This window comes from Meriones unguiculatus, chromosome X (assembly GCF_030254825.1).
Source record: "Meriones unguiculatus strain TT.TT164.6M chromosome X, Bangor_MerUng_6.1, whole genome shotgun sequence".
NCBI classification, from domain to species: domain Eukaryota; kingdom Metazoa; phylum Chordata; class Mammalia; order Rodentia; family Muridae; genus Meriones; species Meriones unguiculatus.
Genome location: NC_083369.1, coordinates 145433475 through 145460676, shown reverse-complemented (window position 1 = coordinate 145460676; position 27202 = coordinate 145433475). Strand labels below are relative to the sequence as shown.

General features: G+C 38.8%; 1 protein-coding gene across 2 annotated transcripts; it reads right to left on the bottom strand.

Annotated features, from left to right (window-relative positions):
• Window positions 1–1364: 1364 nt before the first annotated feature.
• LOC132649833 (peroxiredoxin-4-like) lies at window positions 1365–26651 on the bottom strand. 2 transcript variants are annotated; one of them, XM_060374305.1, is made up of 7 exons: window positions 26292–26651; window positions 23916–24033; window positions 20633–20749; window positions 18729–18851; window positions 8918–9048; window positions 4196–4230; window positions 1365–1492 (listed from the first exon to the last, which is right to left on the bottom strand). In XM_060374305.1, the coding sequence occupies exons 1-7, from the start codon at window positions 26536–26538 to the stop codon at window positions 1442–1444; spliced, it is 822 nt and encodes a 273-aa protein (XP_060230288.1). In that variant the 5' UTR covers window positions 26539–26651; the 3' UTR covers window positions 1365–1441. The 2 variants fall into 2 exon arrangements, with proteins under 2 accessions (XP_060230288.1, XP_060230289.1); XM_060374306.1 differs by lacking the exons at window positions 1365–1492; window positions 4196–4230 and adding an exon at window positions 6339–6486.
• Between the last annotated feature and the right edge of the window lie 551 nt (window positions 26652–27202).

Sequence of the window (27202 nt, the reverse complement as noted above, 5' to 3'; positions counted from 1 at the left end):
TAAGTATTTTGTGTAGTTACCCAGAAATTAACATATCTTCAACACCGCTTCAGTGATAAAATATTAAGATACTTTCAAGGCAGAAATTTGTCATTTGAATATTGTTACTGCCAGATGCTTAGATGATAAAAAATTGCTGAACCACACATTAATGCTAGATTTTTTGAGTAGATCAAAAGAAATTTACTACCTAAAAATGAACAAGGATCTGACAGGATGGGTATGATGGTGTGTGCCTGTAATCACAGCACTTAGGACTGTAAGACAATCTGAAGTTCTAGACCAGCTTGGCTGACGCAGAAAAGTCCAGCCAAACCGAGAATTAGTGAAACTGTGCCTCAATAAATAGGCAAAAGACAAGGCTTATTCCACACACACAAATCTCTGTTCATGTAGAAAGAACATCTTAGGAGTCTAATTGTAATGGATGAGTTAAGGTTCTCACAAATCCATTCTATAAAGTACGAAGTCTTCAACTTCACTAAAAGGCTGTTTTCTAAAATTCTGATGGTAAGCTATCACCTGAATGGCACTTAGATTCTCATGTCCATTTCCAAATGCATATTATTAATCACCTGCTAGGTGGCCAGTAATAAGCCCACCACTTACAGTGATGGCCGTCCCAGGGAAAGGGGATTTGAATAGTGAGGAAGAAAGGAAGGGGTTGAGTCTTCTGGATACCAGGCCTCTTAACTACACAGAACACATAGAATTACAATAAAGTGACTGATATATTGAGTGATGAAGTAGTAGGAGTTCTGCTTTATTGTGGCTAGTTATATAGGGAGCTTTGTTTATATTTCACAAACTAATTGCAAACGTATAAGCAACTACTTTTAGACTTCATCTGAATTAAAATGTGAGTCTAGAGAAAAGATGTAGCCAGAAAGCTTTGTGTTGTTACAGGTCAATGAGCATGAACTACGGGGGTCAGCTAGCCACATCTGATAATGTGGAAGGCGCTCACAACTCACTCTCTGCTCAAAGATTTGCAGACGTGTGAGCCACAGTGGACTGTTAAGCACTGACATACCAGAGAGAGCTCATCTGGGTTCAAAGTCCGATGTTGCCTATGCTAGGTACATGTTAACACTGGACAATTTGCCTGAATTTCTTTCTTCATCTTACGATACACACTTGTGATGATAAAGCGAAAATTCATCTGGCTTCCTTAGTACAATGCCTACCACCTGACACGTACTTCATAACTGGAAGCTAGGTTGATGATGAGTTTGGCTCAGCTTATTTTTCCTTACTTTAGGAAGAGAGTGCTTTTTTTGTCTTTAATATCTACCTTGATCAGTAAATATCTTTGAACTTTGATAGATTTTGATACTATTCAAGAAATCACAAAGGCAAATCAATTATAGTATTTAACACAGTGACCTTTATCGAGAAGTGGACACACTGCCCTCTTCAAACATCACAACTGAAGTATTTTTCAGGCCATTTTGTTGAAATACTTCAGTTTTCCAGCTGGATCTGGGATTATCTGTTAGAACAAAAAGCAAATTATTTATTTAAAAAACCCAAAGTACATTATGAATAGTTTGGCATTAATTGCCCTTCTCCTGACTAAAGATGTAATCCTGATTTGGTATACCAAATCAGATAATGTACTATGTTTAGGAAAAACTAGATTTGTCCTGCCTCCTAATCTCGGCTATCCCAAAAAAGAAAATGATATATTTATCACTGAATTAATGTCACCTATACCCAGGCAACCCAAAATTCACCTACTGCTCTTCTCTTGGCCACCAAACTTTCATGGCATACTTGAGCCTGACTTAAGCACATTGAAAGCATTGCCAGAGATGTTAGCATACTTTAAAATTTGTTGATTTGATGATGTTATAATAGTAACAACCTGAAAAGAGGGCAGTGTGTCCACTCAAGGTTTATCAAATGAGTTTTTAAGAGGTATCTTGAGTACTGGGAGCGGTTGACGCCTGGACCCCTTAACTGTTAAACAAAAGCATTATTACTGAGGTATATCTAAAGTTCTTTTTAAAGCTTTTCTTTGATGAAATAAGACCTTGCTATATTTTTCTACCCTAGTGTTAAGCTCATGTTGAAAACTGGCTTACACAGGCTGTGAGCTTTTGATCCTCCTACCTCAGCCTCCTAAGTACCTGGGATTATAGGCTTATATCACTAAGCCTGCTCATAATGCAATGTTTTATAATCTCAAGCTGCAAAGTGAAAGCAACACCACAGATAAACAACAGAAATTTAGAAAATAAGGCAGGCACAGTGGCGCCTGCCTGTAATCCCAGTGCTCTGGGAGGCTGAGACAGGCAGATGTCTAAGAATTCAAAAGAAAAAGAAACTCCTCTAAGAAGCACCTTAAAGGGGGTGTGAACTTACTGTATCTTGAGCACTAGATATTTCAGGTAATAAATTTGCACAAGGTTGGTTTACATTTGATTGATTATACAGGTTTACATGTATAACTGAATCAGAAGCTACCGGTTTAAACAGCGTTTCTATTTGAGATAGTAGGCAATTCTTCATGCAGTATATAGCAAACCAACTGTGACAAAAAATAACATTGCAGGTACATTCTGAGTGTTCAGCTCCTGAAAGAGCAGTCCAAGTTCCCGATAGAAAAAGATTCACTAGGAAAAGTATTATAGGATAAATATTATGCATTTTGAAAATATGTTACAAGCATAAACTTCTTTAAGAATTTACTGAAAACCATGGATTTTCAGAAAAAAATGTACATGTGTTAACATATACTGTGTTTCATTTGTAACTGACAAAAATAATTCCATGTGTTTCTGGGTTTGGTTCTTCTTTCAATATACACTTACTGAGCATCTACTATATGACAACTATAAATGATTAGCCAGGCAGCAAGCATCAACTAGATAACTAAGGTCCCTTGTCTTTAGACTTATATATATTCTGTCACTTTCTGGCTGTGGTAAATGTTTTTAAACAGGTTGATGGGCCAGTGGTGGTGTCACATGCCTTTAATCCCAGAATTTGGGAGGCAGAGGCAGGTGGACCTCAGTGAGTTTGAGGCCAGCCTGCTCTACAGAGCAACTCCAGGATAGCCAAAGTTACAGAGAGTAACCCTGCCTCAATAAACAAAAACAAAACCAGGTTAATGGAATAGTGACTAAGGCTGGCATAGAGTGCTGTGGAAACACTTCCAAGATCACATCTGAGCTCAAATGAGTGAAAAGGAGGAGGCGGCCAGTCACACAGAAAGCAATGCAGAAAGAACATCAAAGCAGCTGGCAGGAAGGCTCAGTGGGTAGAAGCCCTGGCCATACTAGTCTGATGATCCCTGGAATCCACATAAAGGTGAAAGGGGAACAGAGTCCATGAATTGTCCTTTGCCCTCCAAACACACATGGTAGTATGCAGAGCCCCTATCATACAAACATACAGTGCATAATATTTTTTCTTTAAAGAAACAAGAGGAAAGGCCAAGGCTAAAGGCAGGATCCATGTTCCCAAAAAAGCAAGGAGTACATCTGAAAGGGAAGAGTTGACTACATCTTTGGCTGTATCCGGATAAGTGTATTTTTCAATTTTAAGATAACTTCTTCCTTCCATCCCTAATATTTTTTCCTAACTATTGTTTAATTTTCACGAGATAAAAACCTGAAATTTCTGTATGTTTTTTAAGAAAAGGTTCAAGCAAGTTTATAAATCATATTCTAGCCAAAGGCTACTTTGAGGACTGTATAAACTGTGAAAGTATCCCCAAGTAAGGAAAGATATTTGTTTGAATCTTTTTCTTTGTCAAGGAGTGAACCATTACCTTCAATATTTAGTAAAACCAGATTTTCTCAAAAACGTTCCAATATACACAGAGAGCTTTTGCTTGGGACTCCTTTCTTGGCTTACTATATAGGAAGAAATTCCATACATATCCTCTAAATTTATTCTCCCACATCTCTACTTTGCCTTCTTGCTTTCACCTTATTTTTCTTAACAGTAGATTTTTCTGGATAGTTAGATTTAAAATTCACAATACTATTCATATTCTGACTTCTCTGCTTTGAGCTATTCTCCTGAAAGCCCAGGAATTTTCTGCAGTAGGATTTCTGCTTATCAGTGTTTACATCATTTTAGAAATCAGGGCAGTCTGATATAAAGAAAGATTACATTAAAGTTGGCATACATTTTTGGCTCTCTCCACACCTTTAAAAATAACAACAAAGTTAATATGACTTACTGTTTCACTACCAGGCTTCCAGCCAGCAGGGCATACTAAAAGGAACAAAAGAGAGAGTCAGAGAGAGGAAATAGGAAAGGCAGTTTAAAAACAGTTTAATTTTCTATAGTAACCCCAGAACCTGTTTCCATTTGAAAGAAAAAATCACATTAAATATGTCCAGACTAACAAGCACCTGGCTTCTGTTAGCTTGTCTGCTCACACTAAAGAAACTTATTTTCATAGTTTATTAACAAGCAGTTTATTTTTAACTTTTTCCAATTATACTTACATTATAATATGAAAAATAAAGGAGCTATCTATGATGAAATTGGAAGATCTGGGAATCTGGTGAATGAACAAGCCTAGGTGAGGAAAAAATTCCTCTAAATTTATATACTGACCAATAAGTTTATATGGCTTATATCCTGCTACGTTTTATGCTGATGCCAAGGTATGCTGTTTATCAACAGGCTTTAGAAAGTGATGAGTTAAGGACTCATGAGTTATATTTCCTACACTCCCAAATTTAGCCAAATTATACATGTCTGAGGTGAGAGTAATATTTTATATATGCATACATTGTGGGACTGTTAGATCAAACTAACTAACCTGTCTATCATCTCAATTAACTCATTGTTTTTGTAGTAAGGACACACAAAATCTACTCTCAGGTACCAGAGAGCTGGTCCAGTGGCTGAGTGCATTTTGCTCTTCCACATAACCTGAGTTTGGTTCTCAGGAACAACCTCATTACTCTTAAGTACAGGGGAGTGACCTCTGACTTCTGCAAGTATGTGGACATATTCCCACACAGACATGCTAACACAAACATATATTCAAACAAAACCAAACAAAATATACTTTCAGGAATTACTGTTTAACTTTTTTTTTTTTTGACACAGGGTCTCCGGGTGTTGCTGAGGATGGCTTAGAACTTACTATGTAGAACTGGCCTTAAATTTATGGAGATTCACCTCCACCTATTCCTGCCTTTTGAGTACTGGGATTAAAGGCCTGACCCACCTCACTCAGCTCAGCAATTACACTTTTAAAGGTTTATATACCATATTCTATTTTAGCAAAAATTGCCTTTTTCTATTTAGCTACTGCTGAAACTTGTGAAGGACTGGAGGGGTAGATTCTGAATAATCCTAAGAACTGTAATGATTTAGAAAGGTAAATCAGAATGGCCATTCGAACAAGCTCGGTAAGGCAGAGTTGATGGGCAAACACTAAGCAGGTGTTTGAGGAATGTCTTAGTTAGGGTGTCTAGTGCTGTGATGAAACTCCATGACCATAAGAAACTTAGGGAGTAAAGGGTTTATTTCACTTACATGTTTCACATCACAGTCCATCCTTGAAGGACGTCAAACAGAAAGTAAAGCAGCAGCCATGGAAAAGTGTTGCCCTGGCTTGCTCTCCATGGTTTGCTCAACCTGTTTTGTTTAGTTTTGTTTTGTTTTAGCATTCAAGATCACCAGCCGAGGGGCGGCACTGCTCACATTTAGCTGGGCCCTCCCACATGAATCATTAACCAAAACAATACCTGAGAGTCTCACCTGCAGGACAACCTGACGGAGGCATTTTCTCAAATGAGTTAATTGCAATACAGTGATAAAATGACTGCATAGCTAAGCATAATAATGTCACATACCAATACAATATACACTACTAAACAGTCATATTAGTATTACAACTTTTAGAGAAATAGAATTTAAAGATTCTAGAAATCAGGAGCACACACCTGTAATCCCAGCACTCAAGGAGGTAGAGGCAGGTGGATCTCTGTGAGTTTGAGGCCAACCTGCTTTACAAAGTGAGTCCAAGACAGACAAGGCTACACAGAGAAACCCTGTCTCGAAAAACAAGCAAACAAACTAACAAAAATTCTAGAACCGTTTTTATTCTTTCAGTTTATCCAAAGGGACTATGCAAAATTAGGAATATTTTTGTTACCTTACTATAGTAAGCACAGAAGATAGTAGTGATATTTTATTAAAAAACTCAAGTTAATAATTTTGCTTGCCAAAAGAAATCTACTAAATTTAAAACCATAATCCGAGTATGTCGGAAGCATTCACATTACATTTAGAACAAGAAATTAAATTATGCTACCACCCAGGTCCAGATCCAGACTTGAGTTGGCACACGCCAACATCTATCCCACCTATGAACTGCTGGATGGCATCAAGGGTTCGGTCCTGCAGATGCAAAGCCTCAGGGTTCTCCATGGCACAGGGCAACAACAGGATATCTGAGAGGAGTCCCATTGAGGATCTAGTATTGATAGACTAGCGGAAGCCAGAGGCCTGGAAGCATACCAATGATCACTGCAATGAACATTTGCAAGTAAAGATTGTGTGGACAACCGGGAATACCGTGTGACACATTGGGACACACTGCAGTTTCCATGATGAGAGGGCTTTGTTGTTGTTGCTCTTTGTTTTTTTATTTTCCTTTGGGGGAGGTTGCAGAGGGAATATAGGAAGGGACAGGAAGATGAGTGGGATTAGGGCACATGATATGAAATGTATAAAGAATCAATAAAAAGTGTTTTTTAATTTTTATTTATTTTTTTCAATAAAAGTTTTTAAAAACTGATTTTCTACGTACTACAAGAGTTAGAAATGTAAATTATTTTCATATTGGGTTGCAGAGGGAATATAGGAAGGGACAGGAAGATGAGTAGGATTAGGGCACATGATATGAAATTTATAAGAAATCAATAAAAAGTTTTAAAATTGTTTTCTATGTACTACGAGTTAGAAATGTAAATTATTTTCATATGTAACTTACATTTTATAAGAATTTGTCTTAGTGCAACATATATTATGCTGATAAAGTTTACAAAATATATTTCCCATTGCCACAAACAAAAAATAAATAAAATGGCTTTTTCTTTATAGTTGTTAAGACAAATGTTCCTTGTAGACTGTTGATAAGTTCTAAGAGGAATTTTAATGGCTAGCCAGCAATGGGTAGCAAGTACTGCTACCCAGAAGTGCTGGTGTGCGTAGCTGGGATCAGCAGGTTAAAAGGTGCTGGCTCCTAGAGTGTGTGTGAAATCAGCCTGTGAAGAGCTCACTCAGACTTGTCTCTGTAGTCATTTAAATACAATAAGATAAAAATAACAGGTATGCTCTTGCTAATAAGAACAGTATTTGGTAAGATAGTTAATATTGTGTCTTCTAATAAAAAGTAAGAGCTTATGACTAAAACCTTTCTGCATCAAGGTATGTGTTTATTTAGTTAACAAGGACTCTCCATCTACTGCCTACTTATTTAGTAATCATACTGTATAATTTACATCATGAAAGAAAACTACTAAGTAGACAAATGAGAAACATATTTATAAAGATAGCATGATTGCTTATTGTTTAATTACATTTTTATTCCTTTTTTATGAACTTGTGACTAAAATAAAAGGGTAACATTTTATAAATTATGCTTAAAACACAGCCTTCTAAACACCATTGATTTTTGTACTGGGTGGGTTGAATTGATTTTCTAACTTTTTTTTCTGAGATAAATTTTCCTCATGTTAGTTTCTCAAGGCTTTATTCTTTTTTTATCATTGTGTAGCTAAAACAGAATTCAAGAGTATTTTTAATAGACTGAGTTCTTTTAAAGAGTAAAATGTGTTCAGACAAAATTTCTCCTGACAATTCTAGCTAGACTTTATAGTAAATATTAATCAATCTACTTTTTCATTTTATTAAAAACAACAACAACAAAAAACTGAGGCAGCAAACAATAACTTGGACTCTTAAAGTACTGAAATATTAAAGACTGTGGGATTTAATGTTATATTGTGATTTTAAGATATTAATATGAAGAATGACGAATTAAGGGAAGATTATGATTTAAGGCTGAATAAATTATATCTGTCTGTCAAAGAGAAAAAAATTATGCTCTCCCAAATATATATATTATATATACTTATATAATGTGTATATATATATATTATACTTTATATAACTATATTATACACACACAAACACACATTATAATGGGCAGGAGGTCATAGGCCTTATGAGGGATCCTATTCCTATTGTTTTGCTTCATGGACATGTTGTCAAACTGCCTTATAACAGTGTCTCATGTTTATACACATAGATAGTGCTGCTCTCTGCCTTCATGTGAAAAGCTATTCTGCAGGGGATAGCAGTTAATGAACATTCATAAGTAGTCAAGTGTTAAGAATAAGTGACTGTTAAGCACTTAGTCCTAAAAACAACATCTGTATCACTTCTTTCAAGGCTCAGGGAACATCTTGGAAGACAGACAAGAAACAGTGCTGAGAACCAGAGAATGAGGAGGAGTATGAGGAAACTATGCCTTCTGGACAGGACATGTGTGCTGAACACACAGAAGATGTGGTTACCTGCACAACAGTGTGCCTATCAACATTCTACCATGGACAAGGGGAGGGATGCATAGACCTCATCATTCCTCAGAGAGACAATTAATGGGGGAGGAAGTGTCATTTTCTTTGGGGGTAAAGCTACTGATAAATTGCCCATGGTCCAGGAAATAACCCCATTCATACTCACCTCATACTCACAACCCTAATGAAGCTCAGTGGGTCACCAATAATAATAGAAGGTAACTTGGTAGGAAGAAGAGTTTTAGTGGGAGAAGCAATTAAGAGGGTAATGAGAGGCAAAAAAGGACCAAAATTCATTATAATCACATAGGATAATTTCAATTAAAAAAATAAGGTTTCAGAAAGAAAGGTACCTTCTCCATGCTTGTCGGTATACTGGAAGGCTTGAACCAAACGCAGTGTCTCCTCTACAGATCTACCCACAGGAAGGTCATTCAGAGTAATCTGTCTTAGGATTCCTTTGTCATCAATAATAAAGAGGCCTCTGTGAAGCACAGGGATGATAAAGGTGATTCCGTTGTAAGTATTCTACTCAGCATACGACTTGCCTACTCTATAGCCAAATACACTCCGGGGTTTTCCCCATCTACTATACACTTTGGAATTATGACTGGTAAATGGCGGTTTGAAATTTTTGTTTTGGGAAACTGGACAGATAGCTCAGCAGTTAAGAGCACATGCTGCTCTTCCAGAAGAACCAAGTCTTCTCAGCACCACTTCAAGCAGCTCAAACACCTCCAGGTATCTGATGCCTCTCTCTGAAGGCAACTTCACTCATATGTCTGTATCTACACATGGACATGCACACATACATATAAGTAAATATCTGTTTGGGGATAAGGGTCTCCTCACAACCTTCAGGATCCAAAAGCAGGCAATGGAGAGGCTTAAACCCTCCTTGTGTATCTGCAGACAGTTAATAGTTGTTTGGGGAAATAAAATACATTTTTGTGAGCCCCTGGTAAGGTTTCCATTGTTCTGAAACCACCCTACTTAAATTCACTGGGTCACACACATACAAACATGCAAAAAAGATATGAAAGTAAAAGGACTAATTAGGAGACGATCAGCAGGAGTAGGATAAGAGAGCATAATGGGGAGTTTAATATGATCAAGATACATTCATTACATACATCTATGAAAATGTTATAACAAAATCCAGTATTATGTATAATAATGCATGTTTAAATGCCATACAAAAAAGCTCCAGGGAAGCAAAGGCAATGATCTTTGTTAGTTGGAGGTCAGCCAGTTCCAGGCTAGCCAAGGCTACACATAAGACTCTGTATCAGAAAAAATAGACAATCCCTCCTCTGAAGGAAACAAACAAACAAACAATAAACCACCCTGAATCTGATTTTAAAACAATCCCAGCATTTGGGGAACAGAAGCAGGATAATTAAGAGTTCAAAGTCTTTCTTAACTATGTAGTTCAACTAGGCCAGTTTCGGCTAAAAGAATTTATCTTAAAAAAAAAAAAGAAAAAAGAAAAAAAAAGGAAGAAGAAGAAGAAGGAAAATAAAAGAAAGAAAAGCTATTATTAAAAATAAAATAAGGGGAGCTCCCAAGATGGCGGCACCAGGATGACTCTCCTTCTGACCAGCAGCACAGCAGGATGGGCACAGTGACCAGCAGTCAGAACTCGAGGCCCTAAAACACAAGTGATTGTGTTTCCCAGGAGAGAGAATACCCTCGAGTGAGGGATTCAATCAGCTTCAACTCACCCAGCTAAACCTCAGAAGAGATCCCGGTTCCTCCAGGCACTTGGTCACCAGCCCAGAGCCACATGCCAGATTGCTCTGATCACTGTCCCAGACTGAACTGTGGGCTCCTCAACATCAGGGACTGGGATTTCCAGTAGACAGAGAACCCCACGGTGCAGGAAATTATTGGGACCGACCTTAGGTCACCCAGACATTCCCTGGAAAAGACCCAGGGTCCAGGGGCGCCCCAGGAGCCAGCCCGGAGCTAGAGCTGGGGACCCAGGCAATGGCACAGAGTCCTGCCTGGGCACCTGAATCGCTCCCCCAGATAGAACTGTGGGCCCCAGGGCACCAGAGACTGAGTTTCTCTGAAGGGTGCAAACCCACAGGGAGGGGAACAGCAGGTCTGATCTCAGAGCACTCAGCCGATACCACCACTCCGAAAAGGACTTGGGAAAAATTACCCAGTTTTGGCAGACACCCAGGCACCAAATCACCAGAAAGGCAGAGCCACGACGCCTGTCTGTGCCTGCGGGTTCTACTCGCTATCCCAGACAGAACAGTGGTCCCCAAAACAAAGTCTGGGTGTCCCTGTAAGGAGGAAACCCCACAGCGGGAAATCATCAGGTCCAACGCTCAGGACACCCAGCTCTAGAAGACTTTCTGGATTCAAACAGACTCTAGGCTCTAGCCTTCTGTTGCAGGCCTGAGCACCATGCTCACCTGCTATTAGTGAGTACCACTAGGGCACTAGTGCACACAGCTGCATCCTCAGACCTACAAAAGCCAGAGCGCCATTACAGAAGCCCTCAGATACTGCACCAAGGATCAACCAGTTATCCGTAGCTAAACTGACAAAACTGTGGGAATCCCTGGTTCTTCAAGAGGGCTGCACCCAACAATCACACCTTAAGAGCAACAGCTCCAGCTCACTAAATTCAGAGCAAGAAACCCAGCAGCAGGGCAGCCATCACCAGGACCTCTCCTGATGAGAGGAGAGCCTTCCTGAACACCACAGTTAACACACAGTTCCATACGCCTGAAATGAACTGTGACAATTCCTGAGAATCACTACCATTCAGTTGACCATACCTAAAAAGCTGAGGAGAACTCCTTCAGAACCCCTCCAAAGGGATTCTCCCCACCCCAGGACCCAGCAAGCACCAGAAATTAACAGACAACACCTGAGACAGAGAGATGGGTAGAGGACAGCGAAAAAGCACAACCAAAAAAAAAAAAAAAAAGGCAAAGCAATATGGCATACCCAGAACCCAGTTATCTAGGGGCAAGTAGCTCTGGACACCCTAACATAAGTGAAATTCAAGAAGATGACCTTACGTCTATGCTTATGAAGAGGAGGAAGCAAATAAAATGCGTAAAGAATGAGGCAAAGATATAATAAAAAAAGATTATGGCCATACGTAAAGAAATACAGGAAGATGCAGCCAAACAGTTTGTGGCTTTCAAAGAGGGTATGATTAAATCACTAAATAAAATAAAATAACATAAACAAAGGAATGTTCAAAGAAACAGGCAAAGGAATTGAAGGAAAAGCAGGAAAATACAGTCAGACAGATGAAGGAAATCAAGAAAACGGTTCAAGATCTGAAGATAGAATTGGAAAAATTAAAGAAAACACAAAGGGAAGAAATCGTGGAGAGGGAGAACCTAGGAAAGAAAACAGTAACTAAGAGGTAAGCATAACCAACAGACTACAAGAGATGGAAGAAAGAATCTCAGGTGTGGAAGATACAGTGGAAGAAATCGATGTATCTGTCAAAAAAAAATAAAAAATCTAAAAAATTCTTGACACAAACCATCCAAGAAATCCAAGACAACATAAAAAGACAAAACCTAAGAATAACAGGAATAGAGGAAAAAGAAGATTCCCTCCTCCAAGGCCCAGAAAATATCTTCAACAAAATCATTGAAGAAAATTTCCCCAACTTAAAGGAGAGGCCTATAAGAATACAAGAGGCCTACAGAATACCTAATAAATTAGACCAGAAAAGAAAATCCTCCCGTCACATAATAATCAAAACCGTAAGTATACAGAACAAAGAAAAAATACTAAAAGCTGCAAGGGAAAAAGGCCAGGTAACATATAATGACAAACCCATCAGAATCACACCTGACATCTCAACAGAAACTATGAAAGCCAGAAGGGCCTGGATGGATATCATGCAGACCCTAAGAGAACACAGATGTCAGTCTAGGCTACTATACCCAGCAAAACTCTCTGTCCTCATACACGGAGAAAAGAAGATATCCAATTACAAAAACAAATTTCAACAATACCTACACACACATCCAGCATTATAGAAGATACTGGAAGAAAAAATACAACCCAAAAAAACTAACTACTTTCAAGAAATCACAGGAAATAAATAACCTCAGTACAGCAAAACAAAAACTAGCCAAACACACTACCATGGCCAACATCAATATCAAAGGATCTAACAGCCACTGGTCATTAATCTCCCTCAACATCAATGGACTCAATTCTCCAATTATAAGACACAGACTAGCAGAATGGATGTGTAAACAAGACCCAACAGTCTGTTGCATACAAGAAACACAGCTAAGTCACAAACATAGACATTACCTGAGAATAAAGGGCTGGAAAACAGTTTTCCAAGCCAATGCACTGAAGAAGCAAGCAGGAGTAGCCATTCTAATGTCTAATAAAATAGACTTTCAACCAAAATTAATTAAAAGAGATAGAGAAGGACACTTCATACTCATCAAGGGAAAAATCCATCAGGAAGATATGACAATAATAAACATTTATGCCTCAAATGCAAGGGCACCCACATTTGTAAAAGAAACATTAATAAAACTTAAAAAACACATACAGCACCACACATTAATAGTGGGAGACTTCAACACCCTATTCTCAACAAAGGACCGGTCAACAAAACAGAAATTAAACAAAGAAACAATAACTCTGACAGAGGTCATGAATCAAATGGACCTCACGGACATCTACAGAACCTTTCACCCAAACACAAAAGAATTTACCTTCTTCTCAGCACCTCATGGAACCTTCTCCAAAATAGACCATATGGTTGGTCACAAAGCAAGACTCAACAGATAGAAGAAGATTGAAATAATCTCTTGAATCCTATCTGATCACCATGGACTAAAGCTGGAACTCAATGACAAAAATAGCAAAGGGCCTACACACACATGGAAACTGAACAACTTACTACTAAATGACAGCTGTGTCTGAGAAGAAATAAAGAAAAAATTAAAGACTTCCTAAAATTCCATGAAAATGAAGGCACAACATACCCAAACTTATGGGACAAAATAAAGCAATGCTAAGAGGAAATTTCATAACACCAAGTGCCTTCAAGAAGAAATTCAAAATATCTCATTCAAGCAACTTAATGGCTCACTTAAAAGCCCTGGGGGGGAAAAAAGAAAGAAAGAAGCAGACACACCAAAAAGGAGTAGAAGGCTGGAAATAATCAAACTCAGAGCTGAAATCAATAAACTAAAAACAAATAAAACAATTCAAAGAATCAATGAAACCAAGAGCTGGTTCTTTGAGAAAATCAACAGGATAGACAAACCCTTAGCCAAGCTAACTAAAAGGCAGAGAGACACCACCCAAATCAACAAAATCAGAAATGAAAAGGGGGACATAACTATAGACACTGAAGAAATCCAAACAATAATTAAGGCTTACTTCAAAATCCTATATGCCACAAAATTTGAAAATCTAAATGAAATGGACATTTTTCTTGACCAATTCCACATGTCAAAGCTGAATCAAGACCAGGTAAATCAATTAATTAGTCCTATATTCCCTAAGGAAATAGAAGCTATCATCAAAAGTCTATCATGCAAAAAAAGCCCAGGCTCAGATGGTTTAAGCGCAGAATTTTACCAGACCTTCAAACAAGAGCTAATGTCAATACTCTTCAAACTATTCCACAAAGTAGAAACAGAAGGAACACTAACAAACTCATTCTATGAAGCCACAGGCACCTTGGTACCTAAACCTTACAAAGACCCAACAAAGAAAGGGAATTTCAGCCCAATCTCCCTCATGAACATTGATGCAAAAACACTCAACAAAATACTTGCAAACCGAATCCAAGAACACATCAAAGATATCATGCACTGAGACCAAGTAGGCTTCATCCCAGGCATGCAGGGGTGGTTCAATATACGGAAATCCATCAATGTGATCCACCACATAAACAAACTGAAGGATAGAAACCACATGATCATCTCCTTAGATGCTGAAAAGGCATTTGACAAAATCCAACATCCATTCATGCTTAAAGTCTTGTGGAGATCACGGATACAAGGCACATACCTGAACATAGTAAAGGCAATATACAGCAAGCCTATAGCCAATATTAAACTCAATGGAGAGAAACTGAAATCAGTGACAAGGCAAGGCTGCCCACTCTCTGCATATCTCTTCAACATTGTTCTTGAAGTCCTTGCTAGAGCAATAACACAATTATAGGAGATCAAGGGGATACAAATTGGAAAGGAAGAAGTCAAAGTATCACTATTTGCAGATGATATGATAGTATACCTGAGTGACACCAAAAATTCTACTAGGGAACTCCTACAGCTGATAAACACCTTCAGCAAAGTGGCTGGATATAAAATTAACTCAAAAAAGTCAGTATCTGTCCTGTATACCAAAGAAAAAAGGGCTGAGAAAGAAATTAGGGAAACAACACCTTTCCCAATAGCCACAAAGGACATAAAGTACCTTGGTATGACTCTAACCAAGAAAGTGAAAGACCTGTTTGAGGACATAAAGTACCTTGGTGTGACTCTAACCAAGAAAGTGAAAGACTTGTTTGAAAAAAAGTTTAACTCTCAGAAGAAAGAAATTGAAGAAGCTACCAGAAGATGGAAAGTTCGCCCATGCTCATAGATTGGTAGGATTAATACAAGGAAAATGATCATCTTGCCAAAAACAATCTACAGATTCAATGCAATTCCCATCAAATTACTGACACAATTCTTTAGAGACCTTGAAAGAAAAATTCTCACCTTCATATGGAACAAGAAATCCAGAATTGCTAAAACACTTCTCTACAGTAAAAGATCTTCAGGAGATATCTACATCCCTGATCTCAAGCTCTACTATAAGCAACAATAATAAAAACTGCATGGTATTGGCATAGAAACAGATTGGTAGATCAATGGAATCGAATAGAAGAGCCTGACACAAATCCATACACTTATGGACACCTGGTTTTTGACAAAGATGCCAAATCCATTCAATGGAAAAAAAAAGACAGTATCTTCAACAAATGGTGCTGGTCTAACTGGATGTCTACATGTAGAAAATTCAAATAGATCCATATTTACCACTATGCAAAAAACAAAAGTCCAAGTGGATCAAAGACCTCAATATAAAACTAGACACACTAAACCCCTTAGAAGAAAAAATGGGGAAGAGCTTTGAACTCATTGGCACAGGAGACAACTTCCTGAACAAAACAACACAGGCTCTAATAAATCAATAAATGGGACCTCATGAAACTGAAAAGTTTCTGTAAAGCAAAGGACACTGTCATCAAAACAAAACAAATGCCTACCGATTGGGAATGAATCTTCACGAACCCTCTATCTGACAGAGGGCTAATATCCAGTATATATAACGAACAAAAGAAGCTGAAAAGCAACAAACCAAATAATGCAATTAAAAAATGAGGAACAGAGCTAAACAGAGGATTATCGAATGGCAGAGAAACACTTAAAGAAATGCTCAACCTTATTAGCCATCAGAGAAATGCAAATCAAAACAACCCTGAGATTTCACCTTACAACCATCAGAATGGCTAAGATCAAAAACTCAAGTGACAATACATGCTGGTGGGAATGTTAACTTGTACAACCACTCTGGAAAGCAATCTGGTGCTTCCTCAGACAACTAGGAATAGTGCTTCCTCAAGATCCAACTATACGACACCTCAGCATATACCCAAAAGTGGCTCAAGGACAAAATAAGGACATTAGCTCAACCATGTTTGTAGCAGCTTTATTTGTAATAGCCAGAAGGTGGAAACAGCCTAGATGCCCCTCAGTGAAAGAATGGATACAGAATTTGTGGTACATCGACACAATGGGATATTACTTAGCAATAAAAAACAAGGAAATCATGAAATTTACAGGTAAATGGTGGGATATGGAAAAGATCATCCTGAGTAAGCTATCCCAGAAGCAGAAAGATGCACATGGTATATACTCACTCATATAGACATATAAGATAAACCTAATAAAATCTGTACACCTAAAATAAAAAAAACTAATCAAGAGGGAGGACTCTTGCTAAAATGCTCAATCCTTATCCAGAAAGGCAAAGAGGATAGACATCAGAAGAAGGAGAAAAGAGGGATCAAGTCAAGAGCCTGACACAGAGGACCTCTAAAAGGCTCTGCCCTGAAGACTATCAATGCAGATGCTGAGATTTATGGCCAACCTTTGGGCAGGGTGCAGGGAATGTTATAAAAGAAGTGGGAAACAGTAAGATCTGGAGAGAACAGGAACTCCACAAGGAGAGCAACAGAACCAAAAGATCTGAGCACAGGGGTCTTTCTTGAGACTGATACTCCAACCAAATGACCAAGCAGAGAGATAATCTAAGACCCCTGCACAAATGTAGCCCATGGCAGTTCAGTATCCAAGTAGGTTCCATAGTAATAGGAACAGTGACTATCTCTGACATGAACTGATTGGCCTGCTCTTTAATTACCTCCCCCTGAGGGGGGAACAGCAATACCAGGCCACAAAAGAAGACAATGCAGCCACTCCTCATGAGACCTAATTGACTGGGATCAGAAGGAAGGAAAAGAAGACCTCCCCTATCAGTGGGCTTGGGGAGGGACATGAGTGCAGAGGGGGAAGGAAGGAAGGAAGGCATTGGGACAGAAGGGAGGGGACCTCAGGGGGATACAAAATGAATAAAGTGTAATTAATAAAGAATTAAAAAAAACAAAAAATAAAAAGTAAAAAAGTAAAATAAAATAAGGGAAAAATTCATTAAAATCATTATTTGGTAATATTACTTGGTCAGTGTCCAAACTACAGTTAAAATTGCCCTTTTTATGAAAGAATTCTTTTTTTTTCTTTTTTTTTACTTTCTTTTTTTATTTTTTATTTATTTATTTTTTTTTTTTATTTTTTATCAGTTACATTTTATTAACTCTGTATCCCAGCCATGTCCCGATCCCTCATTCCCTCCCAGTCCCTCCCTCCCTCCCTCCCTCATCTCCACCGTGCCCCTTTCCAAGTCCACTGATAGGGGGGACCTCCTCCCCATTCATCTGATCCTGTTTTATCAGGTATCTTCAGGACTGGCTGCAAAGCCCTCCTCTGTGGCCTAACAGGACTGCTCCTCCCTTCGGGGGTGGGGAGACCAAAGAGCCAGTCATTGAGTTCCTGTTAGAAATAGTCCCTGTTCCCTTCACTTTGGGAAACCAATTGGTTACAGAGCTACCACAGGCTACATCTGAGTGGAGGTTCTAGGTTATATCCATACATGGTCCTTGGTTGAATGTCAGTCTCAGAAAAGACCCTGTGCCCAGATATATTTGGTCCTTGTGGAGCTCCTATCCTTTCCCCATCAGACTAACTCCCCTTCTTTCTTATGATTCCCTGTACTCTGCCAAAGGTTTGGTCATGAGTCTTTGCTTTGAAAACACTGCTAGTTAGAGTCTTTCAGATGCGCTCAGTAGACTCCTGTCATACGTTCAATGCACATCCCATCTGTCTTTCTAAATGAGGATTGATCATCTTACCCCATGTCCGCTCAATTGATTATCTTTTTTAGGTGTATAGATTTTTATGAAAGAATTCTATTTGTACTTATTAGCTCATGTAATCCAGTGTGAGTTTCTGTGTAAACCTGGGATTTGTTTGAAGGCAGAGTCAAGCAGATCTCTGAGTTTGAGGCCAGCCTGGTCTATAGAGTGAGTTCCAGGACTCGCTCTGAAAAACTTTGAAAATTAAACAAACAAACAAACAAACAAACAAACAAACAAAAAAGCAGAAGAGGCTGCTGGGGGACATAATGTCTTAGTCTTTCCAAAGATATGGGTTTGTGAAGTACTACGTATGAATCAGAAAAACATAACTGGAGCCAGTTCAGAAAAAAGGAAAAGGAGCTAAGGAGTTAGGAGAACAAGATACAAGTCTGGTCTCTGCTATTAACTTATTGTATAACTCTGACTAAATTTATAGAAACCCACACATCTGTTTCTTTTATATATACAGAGAGGTTGTCAAAGGACTCCAGCTCCAACAGTGTGAAACTCTAGTGTAGTTTAAATGGACATCAACAGCTGAAGGAAAATCTACAATACTCCTGCAAAATATTTTTGATCCAAAATATCTACCTTCTAACTCCTAAGTATCACTTATTTTTAGGAAGATTACTAATGTACTTGGAATTTTCAAAATGTTAACCAGTAAATAGTACCTAACAGTATGGCCCGAGTCCTCGAGGTATACACCATAGTCCTTTGAAATCTGATGGTTCAGGTCCGAAAGAAGTGGAATCTTTATTGGCCCCACTCCTCCCTGTCCTCGAGGAGTATTAATCCTGCAATAGAGAGAACACTTCACCTCTCAGAGATAAGTAAATTGAATACAAGTCAACTTTTTCCACACATGAAAGTTCACACATACAACTAAATGCATATATACATATATGTATGTATGTATATACCACCTTTAAAACAAGAAGAAGCTACTGAACTTTCTATCTCCATGCCTTTAGTATGGCCATATCCTTTAAGTACTAAATGTTGACGCACAGAGCATTTTTAACTTTGTGAAATACTATATTTTAGTGGTCTCTGCTGACAGACATAAAACCAATTGCATTTTTCAGGATAATTAGGAAAACAGACTGACCTCCAACTCACAGTGATCTGTTCACCTCTGCTTCCCTGGTGCTGTGATTAAAGGCATGGGCTTCCATGCCCACAGAGATGGAGGATTTTTTAAAGTTTTTTAAACATACACTAATTATACACAATACTGAATTTCATTATAATAAAAGGGTGTGTCTTAAGTCTTAGGGTAGATCACAATACAAAGCCTTCAAAGACAGGTGGGATGCAATGAGAAGAGCTTTCACTGCTCTGCAAGCTCAAGAAATACAAATTCCATGTGAAGCATTGAGGGAACTTAGGCATGATCTCAGGTCTATCAGTCCTCATGTTTAAGTATCTGGAACCTCAAATTACAGCACTTGTGGGCTGTTGCCCCATGGAAGGATGCTGACACAGCAGCAAGGAGAAAACAAAACCAGAAACACTGCTCTGGAGGTCTGCAGGCCAAGTATTAACATCAAAGTAGAAACCCTGGCTAGTACTAGTATAAAACTTATCTAGTTGAGAACACAGCCACTAATTCCCTAGATTAAATTATTTGGACTGGCATAACATTTTGTTGACAAGCATTTTAATCCTAGAAACATTTACAATCAATTACAAAAACCATAAAGCAAATGAACATGTAGATTTAATATTCTTCTTTAGTAATCAGCATATATTTTTCACTTTTAATTGTAGGTTTCCAACCAACTGGACATTGTTTTATATACTTAAGCATTTTAATGTGTCTTTCTATAAAAATTGTCTGTGAAAAAACACATGTGTTTTATATTTAGAAGTTTAACAAACTGTACATTACATTTTAAAAGCAAAATAATTCTCAATGATCATTACTATGTGAAAAATTTTAGGCAAAAAGCTGCTGACATTATTCAAAACTCACGTACCTACATGCACTTTTTAGACTTTGAAACAAGCTGCGAGCTGCTTTCTCTAGAAATTGTGACCTCTCAACTATGCCGGAATGTCATTCCTCCACACCTCTAGCAACACTGAGTTTTTTCAGTATTGGCCAATCAGACAGGGAGAAACTGTATGTCTTGCCATTTTAATGTGAAGTTCTTTGCAACTTATTAGGTGAAACATCTTATGAGAATATAATTTTATACACATTACTTTTAGAACTAATTTTTTGTTTTTGCTATTTGGGGATAAAGATCTCATTTTGTAGCCTGCACTTGCCTTGATCTCAGAGAACCTTCTGTTTCACCCACACTTGGTAGCCTGCACTGGCCTCGATTCTGTTACAGCCACACTAGTTTAAAATTAATTTTTAAAAAAAATTTCTGTTTTGAAAACAAAGCTAATGACTTTGAACACACTGATGACCATGTAACAAAACAGAACGTTTTCATTTTCTTTACATTAAGGACACCCCATATATAATTATAGTTATTACAATATTACTATGTTGGAAGCTATCTGTACACGACTAAGAAATAAATCTATTCATTTTATCCCAGTTTTAAGGCAAAACACTGACCAGGCCAAGTGGGTATACTTAGAATCAACCGAGCATGCTACTACTTCAGTATTTACAGATCTGAATTCTTGAATTCGGTCACTAAAAGCGATGATTTCAGTTGGACACACGAAGGTGCTAAAAGTCAAAAAAAGAAAACAAGTCAGTTTTCTCAAAATAAGCATATACCTGAACTTTCAAATGAGTTTTTATTACAGACCCTTCAGCGCATACAAAACACAAGAACTGATAGATGAGTTTTCTCCAAGTGAAATTCTAAAACTCTTTAATTAAATATCAACATTTTGCATTCCCAACTGGATTTCAAGAAACTCTCTTCTTATAATTCAACTGATCAGTGAGTGGCCAACGTTTCCTTTTTTCTCTCAGTAGCAACCCTATTTCATGAGTCTTTAATATTTTTTTCCAAGACAGAGTTTCTCTGGGTAGCCTTCACTGTCCTGGACTTGCTTTGCAGACCAGGCTGGCCTTGAACTTACAGAGATCTGCCTGCTTCTGCCTCACTGACTGCTGGGATTATAGGCATGCACCTCTGCACCCAGCTGGCTTTTGATATGTTGTAGTTCAGTGTTTTAAGATTTCAAGGGATCTAAACAATGTCTATTATCATTCTGCTACTTGTTTTCCTTATTCCTATGGACTAGCTTCATCTACGTATATTTTGCAGACAAGGAAATATTCTTTAGCCCTACTTCCTGCTTCTGGACAGGTCCTCTTCTATGGTGTGATCCAGCCCCATGTGAAATACCACCCAGAGTAATATAAAATTTTATCAGAATGGCAGGTTGAGAGGATATTATTCTGGGCATTGTTTCTTCTTTTAAGTTTTATTATGATTTTATGTTTATGAGTGTTTTTCCTGTATGCATGTCTGTGTAACATGTATATCCTTGGTGCCTGAGGAGACCAGAAGAGAGTATGAGGTCCCCTGGAACTGGAGTTATAGAGGGCTGTGAGAGGCTATGTGGTTGCTGGGAATTAAACCCTGGTCTTCTGAAGAGCAGCCAGTGCTCTTAACTACTGAGCCGTTTCTCTAACCCGACTGGGAAGTATTTTTTCAAACTACGATTAAACTGATTTAGTGAGCTGCAAACAATATTAAAATATAATATAAACTATGACAATACATCACACATAGGGCAAAGTTATTAATACGTGTACATTTACCTATAAATGTGTTTATTTATATTCAGTAGTGATATTCAATCTTAACATGAAGCTAGGTTTCAAATTTTTAGAAAGGAACCATTTGAGAAAGCCAAATTGGAGAGGTATGTGGGAAAGTGGTGATTTACCACTTTGTGTGGAAGTTTTTCAGTATTTTAACATCAAGCATGGCTGTGCTTGTGCACACAGACTGAATTTTACCCTGTGTATGTATCCATGCGCACTGGGTGACAGACAATGAAATATGTGAATCTTAATGTATGGTTTATGGCTAGAAATTCTAAAAAAATGTAGATTGAAGGGGCAGATTCTTCCTTGAACCCAACAGTGGATTTAAAAATAATTCAGTTGTTTGAGCACAGCACTGTCATGTGAAAATAAACCATTCTAACTGTCCATGGTAACCTGGGCTACATTACATACTTTCAGCATTTTCTAAAAGGCAAAATGACCAGATTCTGCCTTTTTTGGTATTATCTCAAGAGTTATACTTCTGATTTCTGTTAGAAATTAATTTATTATCCCAGGAGCAGAAAGACACACATGGTATATACTCACTTATATAGATCTATAAGATGGGATAAATATAATAAAATATGTGCACCTAAAGAAGATAAACAAGAAAGAGGACCCAGGGTAAGATGATCAATCCTCATTTAGAAAGACAAATGGGGTGGGCATGGGAAGCGGGAGAAAACAATTAACAGGACAGGAGCCTACCACAGCAGGCTTCTGAAAGACTCTACCTAGCAGTGTATCAAAGCAGATGTGGAGACTCATAACCAAACCTTTGACAGAGTGCAGGGAATCATAAAATAAAAAGGAAAGTTAATAGGACCAAGAGAGGACAGGAGCTCCACAAGGGCACGGGGGTCCTCTATCAGACTGTTTCTCCCCCCACCCCTCAAGGGAGGAACAGCTTTGCTAGGTCACAGAGGAGGACATGGCATCCAGTTCTGAAGCTACCTGATAAGCTAGGGTCAGATGGAAGGGGAGGAGGACCTCCCCTAGCAGTGGACTTGGAAAGGGGCAGGGAGGAGATGAGGGAGGGAGGAGATGAGGAAGGGAGGGTGGGATTGGGAGGGAATAAAGAAGGGGGCTATGGCTGGGATACAAAGTAAATAACCTGTGATTAATAAAAAAAATAAAAATTAATAAAAAAATCATAAAAAATAAATCAATTTATTCTTTTAGTTAATAGAGACAGAGTGTAAGCTGCTTAGATAGATAACTTGTTTTGGCTTTAATGCCCTAATTTTTATTAGGATTCCTTCCACTTGGCTTAGTATAAAAAGGCTGGCAAATTTTCCTCTACTGGCTAAAACCTATCCTTTAGGGGTGAATTTTTTTCTGCAGTAAAGCAACAATCATGAATGTATATTTTATCTATACCTCCAAGCATGAAATGCAGAAGATGGACATCTTCACAGAGTTAAGAAGATTAAAATCACTTACTGATCTTTGTCCTTTAGGGAAAATGTTAACTCTTGGCTTACAAACAATGTATAGAAATGAGTTTACCTTTCACCTATATATTTCTAGATTCACTTTACTAGAGAAAGGTACAGTGGCAAAGGTAGAGGGATCTTTTAGTTACCTTCTATAACCCCCCCAAAAAAATTCACATAGAAAAAAATATAAGAGGCTGAGATAACTATTACGGGGGCGCGTGTTTTCACTCTTTTTATGAGTAAGGTAATCTCATAATTGTATTTTTCAAAATAAACTCCCCAATGTGAATAAAGTTACAAGACAATGTACTGTGAAATGATTTTATGCCCATCCAAATAATGCTGTCAGAAATGAACCCTACAATCAAAAATATTACATATTTTAAATATATATTATCATTAAGATGTTCACATCTAAATCCCAGGAATATGACAGAGCAAATAAAAATAGAAAAGCCTTTACAATAAACATAATAATGTATAAACTCTTGCATTAACTAACTTGCTAACACATTCGTGATTCAAATCTATAGTAGACATTACCTTTCTCCTGTCAGTTTGCTTTCTTAAAAAACATCAGGTGAAAACAATAAACTGTTTGTTGCTCTAGGATAACAAATGACAAAGCCTGGCACTTCATTAGCGGTTACTTGTGTATTACTTACAAATCCAGTGGGTAGAAGAAAAACACCAAATATTTCCCAATGTAGTCAGTCAGTCTAAGCTCCTTGAATTCTCCGTTTATCACAGCTGTTCCTTCCCAATAAGGTGCTGGCTTGGAAACTAAAAAACAAAAACAATGTTCTATATCACCGAGAAAATGGTCGGAATGGCAAAGGACAGCTTTAGAAAAACACTAAAAAAATTGGAGCTTCTAAATCTTTGTACTTCACTGGCAGTCTGGAAGCTTACAGACTTCTAAGAACTTAGAACAAGAACTTCCTTTTAGAGAATACGTACAATACATAGAATTCATACACCGATTACACTGAAATGTAAATATAAGCATTTAAAAAATTCCCTTGTGTTCATTCACTATGCCTTCACTGTGCAAGATGTGGGAGTGATCCCATAACTCTAAGATAACATTGTCAGGTATTCCTGTAATAGCTCTCGTTCAGCATGAAAGTCTCTGTGACCTTATGGGCAGCAGGCAAGTACTTCTTGAGTGAGTGTGAGTTGATATCCGTATCTGTACTAGAAGGAAAAGCTAAATTTCAGCTGGATGTTAGTGAAAATACTTTTTATATAGAATTTTTCAGTTACTATAATTATTAACATACACTTATTGAAAAAATGCGAAAAATGTTTCTGCTTATGCCCACAAAGTCTTACACCTTATCCTGCACTAAACCCTGCTGGATATTTCACTAGAACTCCTCCAAGTTATCCCAGATCACATGATGGTTTTCCTAGAAGGCTTTGAAAAAGGAGATATATCCCACCCCAGCCCCGAACAGGTTTCAAGTGACCTGATGCAAATTCAATAGTGCTGCTGTCCCCTAACAGTATGCTGTAACTCCAGCCAGCAGCCTTTGGTAATTATGTCCCTTCATGCTGTGGACACATTCAGATAACACTTTTAAAAGTACTGCATAGGGTGAGATCAATACCTACTTCCAAGTTGGACTATGGTTTCTAGAAATCAAGCCTCACACTCTTGTGTAAAAGCCAACACTAATAGTCATTGTACAGAGAAAAACTGAAGATGAATATAACATGTGATTTCTTACCTTGAGTCAGAACTACCTAATATAAATAATCCTGAGTTTATTAAGAATGACCAGAGGAGAAATTGAAGAATGTTCCAAGGTATGTATATTTCATATACAGTACTTCAAATGCTTAAACAAAGGTATAATAATCTTAATGACCTGTCACTAAAAAGACTTTACAACTTCAGAAAAACATACCCAGACAATAAATCTTTGATTTTGCAGGTTTTTCTTTTTGATTGAAAAATTGCAGCTACTTTGCTAAGATCTTTAAATACAATTCCAAAAGCAGCCCCTTTCCATCTATTTTTAAAACATGGTGATGCCTGCCTTTAATTCCAGCATTCAGGAGGCAGAGGCAGGTGTGTCTCTGTGAAGTTAAGGCCAGCATGGTATACAGAGTGAATTTCAGGACAGCCAGGGATACACACAGAAACTCTGTCTTAAAAACAAAAATAAACAAACACCGTCTTAAATATATATTAGCATAAGGATTCTGGTAACTACAGGAAAGTATAATGAAGACAATTTAAATCCTTTATTTCTCTATCATTAAACTACTGTTAACATTTTGATCTTTCCATTTTTTCCAAACACAAACCTGGATCATGTTGCATCCTCATTTTTTCCTCCCACTGAGGAAAAGGTAAATCATAAATTTTTTCATGTAATTAAAATGATTTCAAAAACATAGCCTGAATTGCTCTACAATAGGCCCGTTTTATGAATAAAAGAAAATAAATTTCTCTAACTATAATAAGCCTGTATATGAACCGATATGCACCAAATATATACAGTTTGAAGGGGTTTTTTTGTTTTTTGCTTTTTTTATAACAGAATACTGTTACTAGTTTTTCTTTTTCACTTCCAAATGCAGCTCTGGAATGGCTTTGTTTTGAACGGGAAGTATAACTGAGTGAACACATTTCAGAGTAGCCTCCTCAGGCAAGTGAAATCAAGGAATCTTGGAAATACTGTATTAAAGCAAATCTGGCTTCCTAAAAACAATCCCTTTCGGATATTTAAGGAAGTTTTTCAGTTTGCACAACATCCTCCTCGCCTGCAAACCCGTACTGAGAGCCACCTTCTCTGGCTTTGGGGGTAACCGCTACCTCTCCCGAAATCTGGTCAGAGGAAACCACCTCTGTCTTCACCCCAGGAACCCTCCTCCACCCTCACACCCACAAAGGCAAAGGGGGGAACCCGGGCAGCCCTGGGGTTGCAGGCCAGCTGCAGCCCCACCCTTTCGGAGCATCCGCAGTGAGGGTCGACGCGTCCCCAGGTTCTGACCCCATCCACCCCCCAACCTCGCGGGGCACCACCTACTCTTGCTGAGAGGCGGGGAACCTCCTGGGCAGGACTCCGGGGGCGCCTCTCCGGGGCTCACTGCTCGGCCGGGGTGGAAGCCGCTCTCGTTTGCGCGGGTCCCGACCCGCTTCTCGGTCTCCACGCCCTGGAGCGCTCGGCTCCGCAGCAGCAGGAGCAGCAGCAGCGGCGGCAGCAGCAGCACCAGCTTTCGGGTCCAGTGGCGGGACGCAGTGGTCGCGTCCAGGAGCTTGGGCCGAGCCTCCATGACCCACAGGGCGGGAACTCACCAGGCACGGAGTCCCCTCCGCCCGCGGGCAGCTAAAAAGGCGCGCGGGAGACCTCGCGGACCAGGGCGCCCCAGGAGCCAGCTCCTCCCACTCCGCCCCGCTTCCACGTGGACGCAGGCTCCGCCCCACCCCGAGGGCTTCTGCGCCTGCGCCTCAGCGTGGGCCGAGCCGGAAGGTTTCCCCCGCAACGGGCCGAAAGCGGCTTCCAGGGGTGGCTGGTGACTCCTCTCCAGAGCTCTGGCCGTCCGTGTCCCTGCCACTGTGCTTCCATGTCCATCTCTACACCAGAGCCTCCCTACCCCCTCACACCAACCCTCAGAAGCTCAAAACCACCTGTGTTCCTGTGCAGGACTGACTGTTTTGTTTTGAGATAGGGTTTCTCTGTGTAGCCCTGGCTGTCCTGGAGCTCATTCTGTAGACCAGGCTGGCCCTACAGATCCACCTGTCTGCCTCCCTGAGTGCACTCTTGGCCAAAATTTATACTTCTAATTAAAGTCAATTTCATACTTTTTTTTTTTTTTCCCCACAGATCATACTTGAACGCACTTACGGGGTGTAGTCTGATGACTGTAACCTGGATTGTAGGCACCACCTCATTTACCATTTTATGGGGGAACTTCCAAAACAGTTGCTTAGAAATAT